The 16374-nt window shown below is 34.1% G+C and overlaps 2 protein-coding genes across 4 annotated transcripts in view; one reads left to right on the top strand and one right to left on the bottom strand.

Annotated features, from left to right (window-relative positions):
- The window catches only part of LOC125676208 (uncharacterized), a 441312-nt gene that overhangs the window by 216417 nt on the left and 208521 nt on the right, over nt 1-16374 (bottom strand). The gene's annotated exons all lie outside the window — the stretch shown is intronic.
- Nucleotides 9327-16374, top strand: part of LOC130052906 (T-complex protein 1 subunit beta-like) — a 36656-nt gene continuing 29608 nt past the window's right edge. Inside the window, exons 1-3 of one of the 2 annotated variants that reach the window (XM_056159103.1) lie at nt 9327-9439; nt 14963-15031; nt 15289-15354. In XM_056159103.1, coding sequence (XP_056015078.1) covers nt 9437-9439; nt 14963-15031; nt 15289-15354 — 138 coding nt within the window. In that variant the 5' untranslated portion in view covers nt 9327-9436. The remainder of the gene's footprint in view (nt 9440-14962; nt 15032-15288; nt 15355-16374) is intronic. The other variant, XM_056159104.1, reaches the window with a different exon arrangement.

Raw genomic sequence — 16374 nt, 5'->3', positions numbered from 1 at the left:
CATAAACGTCCACATCATTTTTTGCACAAAAAAGGAGAGAGAGAGAAGGGGGGGGTATTAGAAATATCAAAATATTCTAGGTAAATACCATACGTGTTTGTTTTGTCTCTTTAAAGGTCTAAAGGTGTTTGTAGTGGGTTCGTCATACAACGATATTGGACAGAGCCTTTCTCATTGTTGAGATTTTACAAGTGTTTGTCAGCATTTCGTACAAAAATAGAACAGACCTCGAATATGACTGCGTAACAAAATTTATAAAGTGTACGAAAAATGCGTTCAGGAGGGTTGAATATACACATCGATATCGTCTAAAATTTACCAGCTTGCAGGGACATCGTCCCCTTTTCCCCCACCAGGGCTTTGCCCTGGACCCATCGCTGGCCTTAAGCGGCCCCCAAACCCCGTGCCTACTCGGGCGTCCACATCAAAAGTACCCTGGCTACGCCCCTAGTAACCTTTTATTAATCAATTCATGGTGCAGCATTATGATATGAAATTGTTTTACTGCTTTTAAATAAATTCTCATTTTCATTTTACATCAAAGTCAATAAAAGCGTGCAATCGATGTCGTCGGCACTTTATTAGAAAATAAGCTATATCAAATCATATGCACTGTGTGCTATACCTTCAAGGATCCATAGCCTCCCTAGGCGTGGTATACTTTTTATTTCCCCTTTACTCATAAACTTGGTAGGAAGCGTATATACCCTAATTTTGTAACATACGTGACTGTCGCCGACTCAATTTTTTAAATTGAACAAGCAAATATAAAAATCTGAGCGCATGGTTTTTTTTTTATTATTATTTTCTTTGCGTTAATATCCTTTGTATTACCTTAATTTTCATTCAATAAAAGTTTTAACACCAAATTATATTCTGTGACCATAGGATCAATTAAACACCCAATGTATAGACAAAGATTTCGTATCATCTTTATGTTTTTGATCTATTTTGGCGCTAAAATATTCAAAAACTTTGGAAAAAAATATTCATCAAGCGATATTTGGATGTGGCATTAAGAAGAAATTACCATTATTCTCAAAATTTTGCATGTCGATTTAAGAAATGTAACATACGATACAATAAACTTTTTATCAAAATGTATTTGCAGAGCAAATGTTTTCCCTTTTATGAAAATATCATAGTGTACAGAGAATGAAAATATAAAGATTTCTTTTGCAGAAGTCATTGGTTGGTCTGAGGTTTATAGAGAAGTTGGTAAAAATATATGACAGATATTTGACTGTTGACTGATCATTTCTTTAACAAGGTAAGCTTATTTTCTAACTTTAATATTATTTCTAATTTGCAGTAAACGTAATAATTTGGTAGATTTAATTCCATAGCACTTGCACAGTGAGAAAGATATTCTGTGAGGCATAAATCAGTTAGCTTGAAATAAGTTAAATTTATGTGTTTCACAGATTTGGTATATTTTTAAAATACATGTTTGATATTTTTATGATGCAAGTTTATTAATGTAAACTTCATAATTTACAGTCAATCTCCATGGACATTTTTGTTAAATGAGGGATTATTGCCACATCACTTATTCCCATAGAATGGTATGATGGTGTTCATGATATATTTATGTAAACTTCATAATTTACAGTCAATCTCCATGGACATTTTTGTTAAATGAGGGATTATTGCCACATCACTTATTCCCATAGAATGGTATGATGGTGTTCATGATATATTCTATGATTATAATGAATAATGTCTGTATAGTCATTATAGAAAATCATAAATATATAGTATCAGTGTTTTTAAGCTTTTATAATATCATGGTAACATATATTTCAAAGAAGTAATTTGTGTAAATAAGTAATACTTTGATGTATATGATTGTAAATATAATTATTTGTTTGATATGTTTCAGAGTGTCATACACATACAAACATATATATCTAAAGCTTAGATTCTGGCAATAAAATGGAGGTGATCGACATCTAAGAACCCATACAGGACTTTGTTGTTTAATTCGACAGAAACCCTGTTACAATTATAGCATATACTCCCAGGAAATTATTACGTGTATCTCACAAGTAATAAATGATCATGAATTAAAGAATGTATGGGCGAAGTAGATAGTTCGACAACAAATGCACTTTGCCGTTCTCACAATCCTCAACAGTGTAAACCTTGTCATTGCTGCCGTCCATGTCGACCTTAATCACCCGTGCCTTCCTCCAATACATTCCGAATTAGAATTTGGTGTCAGCACTGCGGCAGAAAGAACCTGTGTTGGGGCAAACGGACGTTGCACTTCTTCGGTTTTATTTTGAAAGACGTTATTAATGACGTCACAATGACGTGACGTCACAAACGTTACTGAACCCCGTACGGTCACACTTTGGCGTCCGTAATGTTAACAAACCATCGCACTTTGGCGTGCACATGACCATTGCACTTTGGAGCGACCATCGCACTTTAGAATCTTACAAATTATGATATCAATGATATAACACTACCAATGAAGTGAATATGAGTTTAATCAAATATGACCTTGTGTTCGACATCAATAAAAAAAAAAAATAAAAAAAAGACAAAATTTTGATTTTCGACTCCTATACTTAACAGCATCCCAAGTATCTCATTGTCTCCTATTTTCGTCACCAGGACAATAAAAATAGTATCTAATGGACAAGGAGTTATTAAAGCATGGATATCCACATACAATATCCAGAGAAACGACACAAGGGAGTCGAGAAATGATTGGCCGAAGACAAACCACAAATTCGTCACGGAAATCAGTTAGATTATAAGTCAATTTCAGCGAGCAGTACATTGCGCAAATCAAGATTTGTTGTTCCTCTGATAGAATGGACGAGCGCAGTAAACAGATCAGCGACAGCAGATAATATTCGGGGAGAAAGAAGTATTGAATTAACCCTCCCCCTTATACAAGTCCTACCAATAAGTATATGCATCCATTTCAAATGAGGCATAGGTTTTCATATTATATTAGTTTAAACTTTTCTCTATAATTGACAAACAGAAATGCCTTATAACGTCTTCTTCAAAATGTTTTGTAAATTTGATATCTTTTTCATTTTTCAGTATCATTAAACTTAAAAATTCAAGCAAATTTGAATTAATATGGTATATGTTTGAATAAATCTTGAAAGTACAGATACATTTTGGAAATGGAAGTTTATTTTTGAAAATCGATCACAGGTGGTGGTAGGTATAGATGGAAAGACTAGGAAGGCTGTGTTTCCCTTTTGAAATGCAAATATATTAAGCTTAGTATCTATAAAAATACTTATTCTAAGTATTGTGTACTACTTGTACACAATTGGCACTTGTGACCCAGATTGTTCTAGAGCTCGAAGCTTCTTTAGTAAAAAGATGACGTAATGTTTCATAACTATGTGTTTCAAGATTGCACTAGAAAATTCATTCCTATTATAAATACACTGTGAATTTTTATGATAAAAAAGCTCTGATTAGACAAGCACTTTAGGCATTTGGATTATTTTATAACTGGGAACTAGGATTTTGGAGTTAACTATTTTGTATGTGTAGATACAGTTCGGCACGGATTTTGATATTAAATTTATTGTTCAACTACCATAAGTTAGTATTTTGCTATTACAATTTTCTTTCAATTATTAATTGTAAACAAATCTGATTAATTGTTTGATTGTCGTTGTTGGTAAAATTCTGCTGATGCTTTAACGGTAATTCTGATCCATAACATAAGCTTTATTGATAAATTAAAGTACTTTGTCTAAGCTAGATAATTCCGGATGGAAGCCCCACAACCTCCCGAAGGGATCAAATATATTGTGCAGCAGTCACTAACATACGTTTTGCTAGCTAAAATGTTTAACAAGGAAACGAAAGAGCGAGATCGATGAAGCAATAGAATGAAGTGCACTTTCGCTTCGTTGCCCTCGCACTTTCGTTCGAAAATTTCACCCTCGCGTCGCCCTAAACGCGAAGGAGCAACTACTTTGATCAGAACACCATTGTTTGTACATTGTTACAGTAAACCACCACTGACTTGTCCAGCTTCCACGTCCTTCAATTTCTTCAATAAAGAAGCGTTTGCACTGTGGTTAATATGGCAGTGAATGGACTACGAATTCAGCATCGCCATCAATTCCCAATAGTCATGAGGGGATAGACAAGCGTTCGTAGATGTTCGTAGCCGTTCGTTTTAAAAACTGATCATACGCAGAACATGCCCTTGCGTATCGAATCAGCCGAGAGACATAAACACCCATACACATGTGATAATGGAATATTGCTACATAAATATGGGAAGTTCACAATGCAGAAGCTGAAATCATCCCGTTAGTCATAAAATTGAGTTGTTAATTTGTCGTTAACAGCTATGTTCAATAAAATATCCAAGTACGAAGCAGATATGGAACACACTGTGGTGTCTTTTATTTCGAGTTCATTGAGATATATCGAATCGACACATGAATGAAAATGATTATTGTTAATAGATAAAACGTCGTCGATATATCTAAATGTCGAGTTGATGGCCACACACTATTTTTTCCTCTCATGTAGAAGATTTTGAATATATTTGCTAATGAAGGAGCACAATCACTGCCCATGGGAATTTCAACAGAATATTACAATTAGACACGACAAAGATATTGTCAATCTGGAACCCCAGCATATTTTTATATCAACTTCATAGTATCGGAGTGGTGTCTATCAAAATGATTTTTTGAATGACTGATCACTAGATATCTTAATTTCCCTTTTCCTTTCTTGTTGAAGGAGTATCTGTCTATGATGTCAAAAAGTTTAATATTTAATTCATTGTGAGGAATGGTCGTGTAAAGTGTTGAAAAATCATACGTTTTAATGTTGTTGATTTGAGAAAACATTTTGTGGTTTCAAATTTACCGAAAGTTCTTAAGAATTGTTTGTTTTTTTTTAGAATTCACTTTTCATTTATACCACTTCTGGCAAATGTTGTGGTACAATACGTTTTGAGGTTTATCCTTCACAGCAGTTAATGTTTTCGTGAGGAGCAAAGATAGGGGCTTGGTAGAACACTTACGGGATCCTGTGAAGTTTAGGAATCCAGTATAGGTACGGTAATTCACATTCATCCAACCCATATACTTGGATATTAAATGTGTCTAAAACTGAAACATGTTTTTGAAGAATTTCATCTTTTGAAAGGACAGTTGGGGTACAAGTACCAGAAGTGGAATTAATGTCAAGTTCGATTACAAACCAAGACAATATTATTTTCAAGCTATGTCAGGTGGAACCAAAACATATTCCTCATATAACCTATCTAATTCTTTTATCACTTCTGGTTTACTAAACACAGTTCTAAGGATATATGGTACATGTATGTACAATTGTTTTGATGTGTCTAATTCGAACATCCAACCCCTACGAATCAATACGCAACTAATATCTCCTATTATATTGGAAGGCATACCGAGTGATGAAGTAGAGTAATCTCCCCTGTTATATTGGGAGGCATACCGAGTGATGAAGTAGAGTTTCACATATCAGGGAGACATTGTCAACAAAAACAGAAACATCAAGAATAGGGAAGTCAAGAACATCTGTTAATTAGTCACACTAAAATCAGGAAGACTACAAACACTGATTTCAATTGAGACTACCAGAGATTGTAAATGTGAAATCAGTTGTCTTTTATTGATTGATTGATTATTTTACGTCCCGTCAAGAATGTTTCACTCATATTGAGACGTAATCCGAGATTCCTCTGACTCTTACCCACGCTTTTATATTTGACATGTGCGGGGGAGAGTCAGAGCGGACTCCATATTGAAAAGTGGGAATTCAGCGACACCAGCTGGTGTCGCTGCTTTACCTACCTCTTACAACTTTATTTCGCGGACCCATCTTCCAAGACGCGATTATTCATTTATCGGAAGATTATTCTACAAATACATCATGATTAATACGATGCTATCGCCGTTTAAACGGCCCTAACACCGACAAATGGAGCATCACTTGAATTAGGTCGCCGCGTCGCCATTTGATTTCTTTGCGCATGACGTCACCACATATAAACACAAAATTCCACAAAATTGAGACCCCCAGTGGTTGGGGCCCAGGGGGCGTAGCTCCTAGATTTACAGATTTTCTAGGGCTTTAATTGAAATATGTCTCCTAATTTAAGTAGTCATTAAATTTTACAGGATCATCATTTACGTGACTTTTTCAATATAAATAACCCATATTTAAATTTTTAGATGCGGACAAAACTGAATCTCTAGAGGGACCTATCTCAAAGAATGAATGTTTGTCCGCACTTCAAAACATGAAAAACGGAAAGTCACCAGGACTTGATGAATACACCGTCGAATTTTATAAATTTTTGTGGTCAGATTTGCATCCGTTTGTACTTAACTCCCTAAATTATGCTTACCACTCGGGTTCGTTCTCCATAACTCAGCGACAAGGCGTAATTACATGTTAACCCAAAGAAGGGAAACCAAAGGAATATATATATAAAAAAAAAAAAAAAAAAACTGGCAACCGATTTCACTTTTAAATGTTGACTACAAAATTGCATCATCTTGTTTGGCAAACCGAATGAAAAGAGTCCTAGATAAACTGATTAGTGAAACACAAACGGGTTTTTTTTTTTTACAAGGTCGTTATATCGGGGAGAATACTAGGTTTTTATACGATTTAATTGAAAGATTAAATAAAGAAAAATTACCCGGGATACTTGTTTTAGTGGATTTCGAAAAAGCGTTTGATTCCTTGGAATGGAATTTTATTACAAAAACATTAGATTTTTTTGGATTTGGTCCATCGTTTGTGAAATGGTTCAAAACACTATATTCAGATATTTCATCTTCAGTGCTGAACAATGGACACTTTACAGATTTTTTCAGAATTAGTCGAGGAGTTCGTCAAGGGGACCCTCTTTCCCCCTATATATTTATCTTGGCGGTTAAACTTCTCAGTGCATCTATGAAATACAACCCTAATAATACGCAGATGATTCAGCTCTAACACTGGCAGATGATCTCAATAGCTTAAATTCATCACTTGATTGTTTAGAATCCTTTGCGCAATGTTCTGGTTTGAGAACAAACTTTCATAAAACACAAGCCGTCTGGATTGGGGTAAAAAGGGACTGTGGTGAGGAGTACAAAACAAATCAAAATATAATTTGGAATCACGAAGGAAAATTCAAGCTTCTTGGTATTATATACGATTTAAAAAAAAGATGATTTCACTGAAGATAATTTTAAGGAAAAACTGCAATCAATGAAAAATTTGTTACATGACTGGGCGTTTAGAAACCTTACAATTATGGGTAAAGTCACGGTGATTAAAACACTAGCTTTGCCAATTCTTATTCATTGTTTATCTGTCCTTCTAGATCCTAAAACTAAATTATATGACGAGATTCAAAAACTTATTTTCAAATTTATCTGGAATAATAAAAATGACAAAATTAAGAGAAATATCATAATGAATGATAAAGATAAAGGTGGGTTGAAAGTTCCCCATATTCAATCTTTTGCGAAAAGCTTAAAACTCGCATGGATTAAAAAGTGTCTGAACCCAAATTGTAGGACATTATGGAAAATTTTATTATCAGATAAACTTGAGAAATGGGGATATTCAAATATTTGGCAACTTCGGAAAGAAGGTCTTTTGATTGCATCCAAAGAATTTAATAGTTTTTGGTGTAATACAATGAATGTATGGGGTGAAATTGTACAACATCCTACCACGGCCCCCTCAGAGATTCTAAGACAGCCACTTTGGCATAATAATGAAATATTAATAAATAAACAACAGGTTTGTAAAATATCTTGGATTAAAAAGGGGATTTTCTTTATCAACGATCTCACCGACGCACAAGGAAATTTTCTCCCGTTTACAAATTTTCAAGAAAAATTCGAACTAAAGACAAATTTCTTAACGTATAATGTAATTATATCAGCAATCCCAAAACGTTGGAGAGAACTTATAAAACAATTTCCCTAATAATGAAATGTATGACAGTTATATTATAAAATTACAAAATGCGACAAGGGTATCGAATATTTTTTTTACCCTGTTTTTATGTCATCCGTCGTCGAGACCCCATGGAAGGTAAAACAGAAGTGGGAGGAGAAATTGTCGATAAAATTTGATGAAAATGAATTGGAGCATTACTTTATGATTCCACATCATGTCACAATGAGCACAGAACTCGTCACTTTTCAATTTCACATTTTACATAGAATACTTTCTACAAATTCAAAGCTTTTTTGTTTTTAAATTACTAGACATCGAATTGTGTTCATTTTGTCATGAAACTAAAGAGAAAATAATTCATTTATTTTGTGAATGTCAGCATGTACGAAATATCTGGATTGTACTTCAGCAAAAGCTGGCAGAATTATGTGGTGTTGATGTATGTTTTAATGAACAAACAGTTATCTTTGGATATAATCGCAAAACGTCCGTGAACTACAGAGCAATTAATCTACTGATACTGTTAGCTAAAAGGTTTATATATATCTATAGATGTCAATATACGTTACCAAATGTGAAATCCCTGTTTGAATATATAAAACATTTTAGGTGTATTGATATCTGCTCCTCCCACTCATTAGGATTACGAAAAGAAAATGAGATTAAAGAGAGCTGGCAGATCATCTCAAAAATCTTATAAATGTTATAGTTTGTATGTAAAGGTATATATGTATGTATATTTGTATGTATATGCAATTTGAAAATTAATATGAATGTTCTCTGTGCATAGATTGAGAATAAAAATATAAAAAACAATTATTTTTTTTTTTTTACTATTTTCTGTCATTTTTAATATGGTTAAGTATAAATAAAATGACGCAAAAGTTAAAGTTCTTTTCTTCTTTTTTTTTTTCTTCTTTTTTTTTTAAATGTAAGTTCTCCCAATAAAAGTAATTCGGTTAAATGATTTTGTCATTTATTTCTGCGAGAAATTACTGCATGCTTGGATTCTTTTATCGTTTACATTTTTTTTTTTATAGAAGAGACCACAATTTACCTTAAATTTTATAATTTTAGAGAAGGGGAGGGGGGGGTGCGCCGGCTGCGCCCCCTTAAATCCGCCAGTGACTTGTATTTTACTAAATATATTATAAGCTGCATATAGATTCTACATAAGTTTATTGTAAGAAGAAAATGATCAATTTTTTGAGGATGTAATCTGCCTTTTGACGATTATAATATCCATGAAGCTTTCTACCTAAATTGTGAAACTCACGGTTCCTGGTTCAGGTTTCATTCAGGCCCCTAAAGCGGGGCCAATGACTAAATGCTCGATCATGTGTAAGCTTTGCCACTCCTTAATCATTTCGGGCTCGGAATTCAAAAATATATATACAACCGGAAGTGAACAAAGAAAACAGGCGAACCTTCGAGATTTTGGAATTATATTTCATTGTTTTCATCTAGAAACGACACCTTTCACAAAAGCAAAATGGTTTGAGAATTTTTGTTATTTTTTATAACAGTTACAGATGTATTTTGGGAAGAAGGATAGTTAGCTCATAGAGAAGAGAAAACAAAAATTGTATACGCGTGGTAACCATGTGCTTTCTGTTGAAAGAAACATGATGTCACACGCTCTCTTTACGTACATCATTCTGTGCTCTAATGATTAATGTGAAATAATGAAATAATGGATACATATAGTTTATTTTATGTTTAAATTAAATATTTGACTAAAAGTCTAAACGTGTATTTTGTTGTTTCAAAATGAAATCATTCATTCACTGGACACATTTTATAGAGTGAGCCTTTACATTTTTGTTTCAATGTTTGAAGTGTGACAAGTACTTTGAAACATTAGCATCTTCTGTGTGGTCAGACAAATTTGTTGGACATTTAGTGATTTAAAAAAAATATTGTAAATAAATAAATCGGGGAGACATGCTTACAGCACTAGTAAATATCGTTCAATTCATGATAAGGCCATTTCAACTTAATTAGTAGATTATCATCCAGGGTCACCAAAACTTATGGGGCGGATTGGAGGATTTAATTTTTTGAATTTTTATTTTCTGAAAAAAATATTAATGACAAACATTTTTGTCAACAGAACGTCAGAAGTCCATCATTTAATGCCAGATGGATATCAATCTATGCTTATTTCACAGACGAATACCAGGTTAAGATTTAATTTCAAACACAGAAAGATACCAAACTTCTTCAACCATAAAAACCATATCTATTTTCTTCACTTGGCTTTTCATGTTGCTATACCGGAAATGTAAACAGGAAGTGTAAATACCGGAGTCGGGCATGAAAGTTTTCTGGAAATCGCAAGTTTCGCAAAATAAAAAGAAATTAGGCGGGCCGATTTTTGAGGGGCGGGTGGGGGTGATAATCTATCAATTAAGTTGATTTGGCCTAATGTTGAAATTCTCGCATTATAAAGATAAATGTTTCAATTTGCTACTTGTAACTCTCAGTCTCTACTCACCCAAGTAGCTTTTAAATGGCATTTCATTCTCTTCACAATCTGAATAGGTCTCTACAGTGATTCATTTTGAAAATGGTTATCATGAGTCCAGTGGACTCCCCTTGATTACAATAATGAGTCCCATGCTAAAATCAATGAGTTCGAATTTCATTCCTAGAAACAAACAGCCTGACAATCACAGGTATAAACAAACCAAGTTAAGGAAGAAGCTTACTGTTGCAGTCTTCACGAAAACATTTAAAACTTGCTGGCCAGTCGGACCAGTGAACTGTCTGAATTTACTGGCCCACAGTGAAATTTACTGGCCCCCCAAATTTTCATAGTACATGTTTATCTCATACATTAAGGAATGAATTGTAAAACTACAATTAATTTTCTGAAACTATCCTTATAACTCATATTCATATCCACCCTAAGACATCCTTTCTGTCGATACCAGAAAAACAACACTGTACACGGTATTTTCTCTCTCTCTCTTTGCCCGCAACAACTACAAATTCACGTATTTTTCACAAACGAAACCTTTGGAAGTAGCCTTCTCTACCAACATCAAATGTAAACAATTGATTAATTCTATAAACTATAGAAATTGCATAAAATCAGAGATAACTGCGATTGACGTTCATTTTAATTGGACAATGCAATAAAGCAGCAGTTACCGCGATAGTCTGGTTCCCGCCCCCGCCACTCCTTGATCACTTGTTTTGGGGACCCCAAAACGAGTGATCAAGGAGTGGCGGGGGCGGGAACCAGACTATTACCACAATACAGAACGCGGGCATTTTTGTTGTTTCAATAAGTTGTTCGTTGAATATTCACGTCCTCAACGTACAAGTTATCTTGACAATTACAAGTATAGTTATTGTTCTAAATAAACAAACCACGATGTCAAAACACTTACTTTATGTGCTATTTATTGTTTTATTGTGATGGTAATTTAAGTAAATAAAACGTTTAGAATATCTCAGGGTTCCAACTTTATGTTTAATGTGACTTATAAAAAGTCTACAAGCCCATCAGACTTCCTGATTTCTTATTTTAACTGACCCGACCCTAAAATTCACTGGCCTCGGTCTTCGGACCACTGAGTTTTCGTGAAGACTGTACTTTTGGCACCCCCTTCTAGAGAATAAATATTTTGATTTCTATTACAAGCCATAATTCATTTGCAGAAAATTCTTATTCGTTGTTCATATTGCAGAATGATATTCAGATGAAAAATTTCTCGAGACCAAGTTCATGCAACAGATCAATCAACATGATCAATGATTTGAATTTTGAAAGTGTTACATTGTAAATTTTGTGAAACCATCCAATCCACTGACACAAATAAGTTTATGATCCACCAAGTTCATGTGTCTGCTTAAAGTTGAATGCTGGAAGTTTTTATTTAGTGATTCCCACAGCAGCTTCAAAGGGGCAGGGAAAATTAGTACCTCAGACCAGGGCAGAAGGGAACCCTTGCTTGGTTCGGGGTATTAAACATCACATCCCCACAAGTCAAGGTTTTGTGATTTGGAATTGTATTTGTTCATGAAAATGCTCGATGTACTCTTCAAAAATTGTACAATTATAAAACAAAGTAACAATGAATGAAATAATTCTTTTTAATCTGTTGCCAGGGAAACAAAGCCCAGTGGGTAGTAATTTTATATGGTTTCTTAAATGTTTATGGTCCAAATATTATGTTTAAAGTGAAATTTTTCTGACGTAGACCTTGTAAAGCTGCTCAATATGCATTTTTTGTTGCCATGGCAACCAATTTAAATTTTATTAAAGATATAAAAAGTAATATTTTTTGTATTTTGAAATAAAATTTTTCTACCAACTAGTATAATCTTAAAGATAATACTCTTTCTAAGAATTCTACCAGCTTTTTACCCCATAAGTTTGCCTCGATTAGTTTTTATAACAATAATATTCCCGTTTGTACAAAGATCACGTAAATGTAAAACATCACAAAATTAAGCCCATCTGGTCAAAAAACAACACGGCCGATTTTTTTAAAAAGTCAATTTTCAAAAGATAAATTCCTACTGAATATACTGATATGCAACGTGACTTTGTTTGCTACATGTCAAAATGTCGCAAACCTTACCTTAAGTTATTTGTTACTCATAAATGAAAATATTTTAACTCCTGTTTTTGTTAACTATACAGTTGATCGAGTACATGCAATTCCCCATCACTTAAAATTTTCGTACGGAAGATCAACACTGAAAAACGTCATTTGAAAGTTTAATTGAAGCTGCGCGATGTTTCAGGAATTTCTGTGCCTTGTTTTGAAATATTGCACAGAGTCAATTTACACCAGAATCATGGTTAATTGATATGGATTAAGTTATATTTTACCCGTATATATTAAAAATTTATTTTGATACGGTAAAATAGTCTTGTCACACGATCTCTGCGAAATTGAGTTGTCTCTATTGTTTATCTGATTTACATATCGCTAATTATAGATATTATACCTAACAACTTTTGACGTATCAGAAGAATTTTAATAATCTTCTAGATCTAATTAAGAATGTTATTTCCATAGATGAATACTTCGTGTTCGTGTTTTAAAAATGAATTTTCCAAGTATATTTGTGTGCAACATGGCCGGGGAATTACTACACAAATTGATAATAAAACTGACATTTCTCTTGTGATAAAAGCAGTGAAGGAATGGTGTGCCACGAAATGACATGGGTGTCAAATGGCTTTTCTCAAACTGCTCATAATAACCCCTTCATACTTCTTGGGGTACACAAGAGCGCGTGCCAATCCGCGCATTTAGCTAGCTATGTTCACTTCAGTCGTGTACCGATTATAAGTGGTTCACGTAAAAGCAAAACGGTAAATGCATATATATAGTGATGAAAAGAAAACAGTCACCATTTTTTTTTCAAATTGAAAAACTTGTCACAATATCGTACCGAACAAATTTCGCGAGATTGAAGTAGTATAAACTTTTTTTGAAAATGATACCATACTTAGACAGTTTCTACGGATGTTTACCGTTATCACGTGCTTCCAATTATCGGATTAGAAACAAGTGATCAATTACGATCTGTTTAATTTACCTGGTCAAATACTGCATGATTATGATCTAAAACGAACTTCACAAAACAGACGTTTGTAATTGGGGTACAAAAAGGGGAATTTTTGTGTTGTCTTCAATGGCTAAAGGGCGACGATTTTTTGTTTCAAATTTGGGAAAGGGCAGAGGGGCGGCAGCAAAAGGCGGCAGGGCGGGGCGCCCCTCTGAAACTGTTTAAGGGAATCCCTATTATTCCTAGCTACTTTGTTCATGTCATTTAGTTTTTCTATGTTCTGTGCAAATGCTGCAATAAATAATTTTGTCTCCATTTTCTTCATTTTTCTCAAATCTTAGCCAAGAATAAAGTGTAAGCCATTTTTGGTGACATTTTTTTCACCTTTCGAATTTTCGTTTTCAGGACCGACGTTTGATTTCGGGGACTCCATGTTTTTTTTTTACCCGTAGTTACTGATAATATTATCATTCACATCACTTTACAAAAATGTTGTTAACTTATTAATATATAAAATAAAAACAAAATTCGGCGAAATCGGATTATGTGCGAGGTAATTCTAGTTCCCAGTTTTGTTTACCCGCCGTAATGCCATATATATTATTTGATTTCATTGGTTAATGCAATGCGAGTTGACCAATGAAATATCATAATTCTTCATTCGGAATATCTCGGGTGTGTAGTACGTTCTGAAGCTTAGATTTTGTACTAATTACTGAGGAGAAAATGAAAACATTTTCATATCATTTCAAATTTTTATGATGCGCTGAGATGCACAGTTATTGAAACCATGCGTTCCGAGCAAATTCAATGTGCGATTTACGGAGAACGCACACCAAAAGGAATCACTGTCTCTATATCATTCTCTGATTTTGAACCTATGCCGCAGGTAATTAAACTCTGATTGAGAGGAGAATGAAGTGTTTACACTGACAGTTCTATAAGTTTCAACAACGACATTGTTCCCCCTGTTTCATACCTTGTGAAACGTACTGTGTGACTTTGTCAGTCAAGCTTGTGTTTTCGTGTGAGGATTGATGGAAGGTTTTACATGGGACTGAACTCTGGAATGATATAAGATGACTTTGTTTTCTCTTCATACTTTAAGAATTTGAATCCTGTCTTACCTATTTCCTGATAAAATAAATGGCTGATGCTTGAACCATGAAAACTTTGTATGTATGAACTGACTGGTAGAAACACAATTTATTGGGATTATCAAAATTTTGTGAATCATATTCACTGAGTCTAAAGAGATTTTAAAAACTCGGAAGTTTCTCTGAAATTTACTTGCCTACAGCCAAATGCCCAAGATATTTCTAAATATTTACTAGCCCTTGTATCCTGGATATCAGCTGATGGGATTTTTCAGCCCCTGAACAATTAAATTGTGTAGTCATCAAGAAATGCGTACATGTATATATACATGCACCATTATACTGATGAATTTGAATATGAGCAAATTCTTATTATTTTTGTTTAGGTGTCACTTAATCCTGTACAGATCTTCAATGCAGGCGCTGAGGAAGAGAAAGCAGAAACTGCTCGATTGGTCAGTACACTATCAGCTGGATGAACTTAGACTTAATTGTATTAAGTTTTGATGAACAATGTTTTTTACCAGTATTTACAATATATACTATTTCTTGTAGATTTTTTCTTCTTCATGAAATTGAATGAAGAATGTGGAAAATAATGATAATTTGATAATTGATAAATAAAACCCAAAAAATGAAAAGAAAAACAACAAAGGAAAATGTATATTTGTATAAAAACTGTGATTATGTTTTCCTTTTTCATTCCATACAGTCCTCCTTTGTTGGAGCCATAGCTATTGGGGACCTGGTGAAGAGCACTTTGGGCCCTAAAGGAATGGTAAGCTCTGCTGCTTTATAAGGAGACTTGAGCAGTTTTAGCATTGCAATTAGTAGGTCACTATCATCTGGAACAGATTTGAAAAGATATTATATAATATTCACTGATATTTTCTCTACCTGTGCAGATGACACAAAACTGTCTAAAATACAGACCCACAAACAAATGGTTTGCTTTTGTTTTTGCAAATGAGGTTATTTTTGTCTGAGTTCCGTTGAATCAATAGTTATCAAATAATTAAAGTGCAGATTCTATTCTGTATCAAGGTCATATATAGATTTGAAGAGTCGCTGTAAGTTGTTTGCGGATACAACAGCGACTCTTCAAATCTATATATGATCTTGACACAGATTCAGAGTCACCTCATCATCCCGTGAAAACAACAAAAGTCAGTGATTTTACAGTATTTTTAGCTCACCTGAACCGAAGGTTCAAGTGAGCTTTTCTGATCGCTTTTTGTCCGTCGTCTGTCTGTCCGTCTGTCTGTTAAACTTTTCACATTTTCGACTTCTTCTCCAGAACCACTGGAGCAATTTCAACCAAACATGGCCAAAAGCATCCTTGGGTGAAGAGCTTTCAAGTTTGTTCAAATGAAGGGCCATGTCCCTTTCAAAGGGGAGATAATCACAAAAATGCAAAAATAGGGTGGGGTCATTTAAAAATCTTCTTCTCAAGAACCACAGGGCCAGAAGAGCTGAAATTTACCTGAAAGCTTCCTAACATATTGCAGATTCAAGTTTGTTCAAATCATGGCCCCCGGTGGTAGGATGGGGCCACAAGAGGGGATCAAAGTTTTACATACAAATATATAGGGAAAATCTTTAAAAATCTTCTTCTCAAGAACCACTAAGCCAGAAAAGCTGAGATTTACATGAAAGCTTCCTGACATAATGCAAATTCAAGTTTGTTTAAATCATGGGCCCCTGGGGTTGGATGGGGCCACAATAGGGGATCAAAGTTTTACATACAAATATATAGGAAAAATCTTTCAAATTCTTCTTCTCAAGAACCACTGAGTCA

Source organism: Ostrea edulis, chromosome 3 (genome assembly GCF_947568905.1).
Source record: "Ostrea edulis chromosome 3, xbOstEdul1.1, whole genome shotgun sequence".
In the NCBI taxonomy this organism is placed as follows: Eukaryota; Metazoa; Mollusca; class Bivalvia; order Ostreida; family Ostreidae; genus Ostrea; species Ostrea edulis.
The sequence above is the reverse complement of the archived record's forward strand: the minus strand, read 5'-3'. Positions and strand labels throughout refer to the sequence as shown.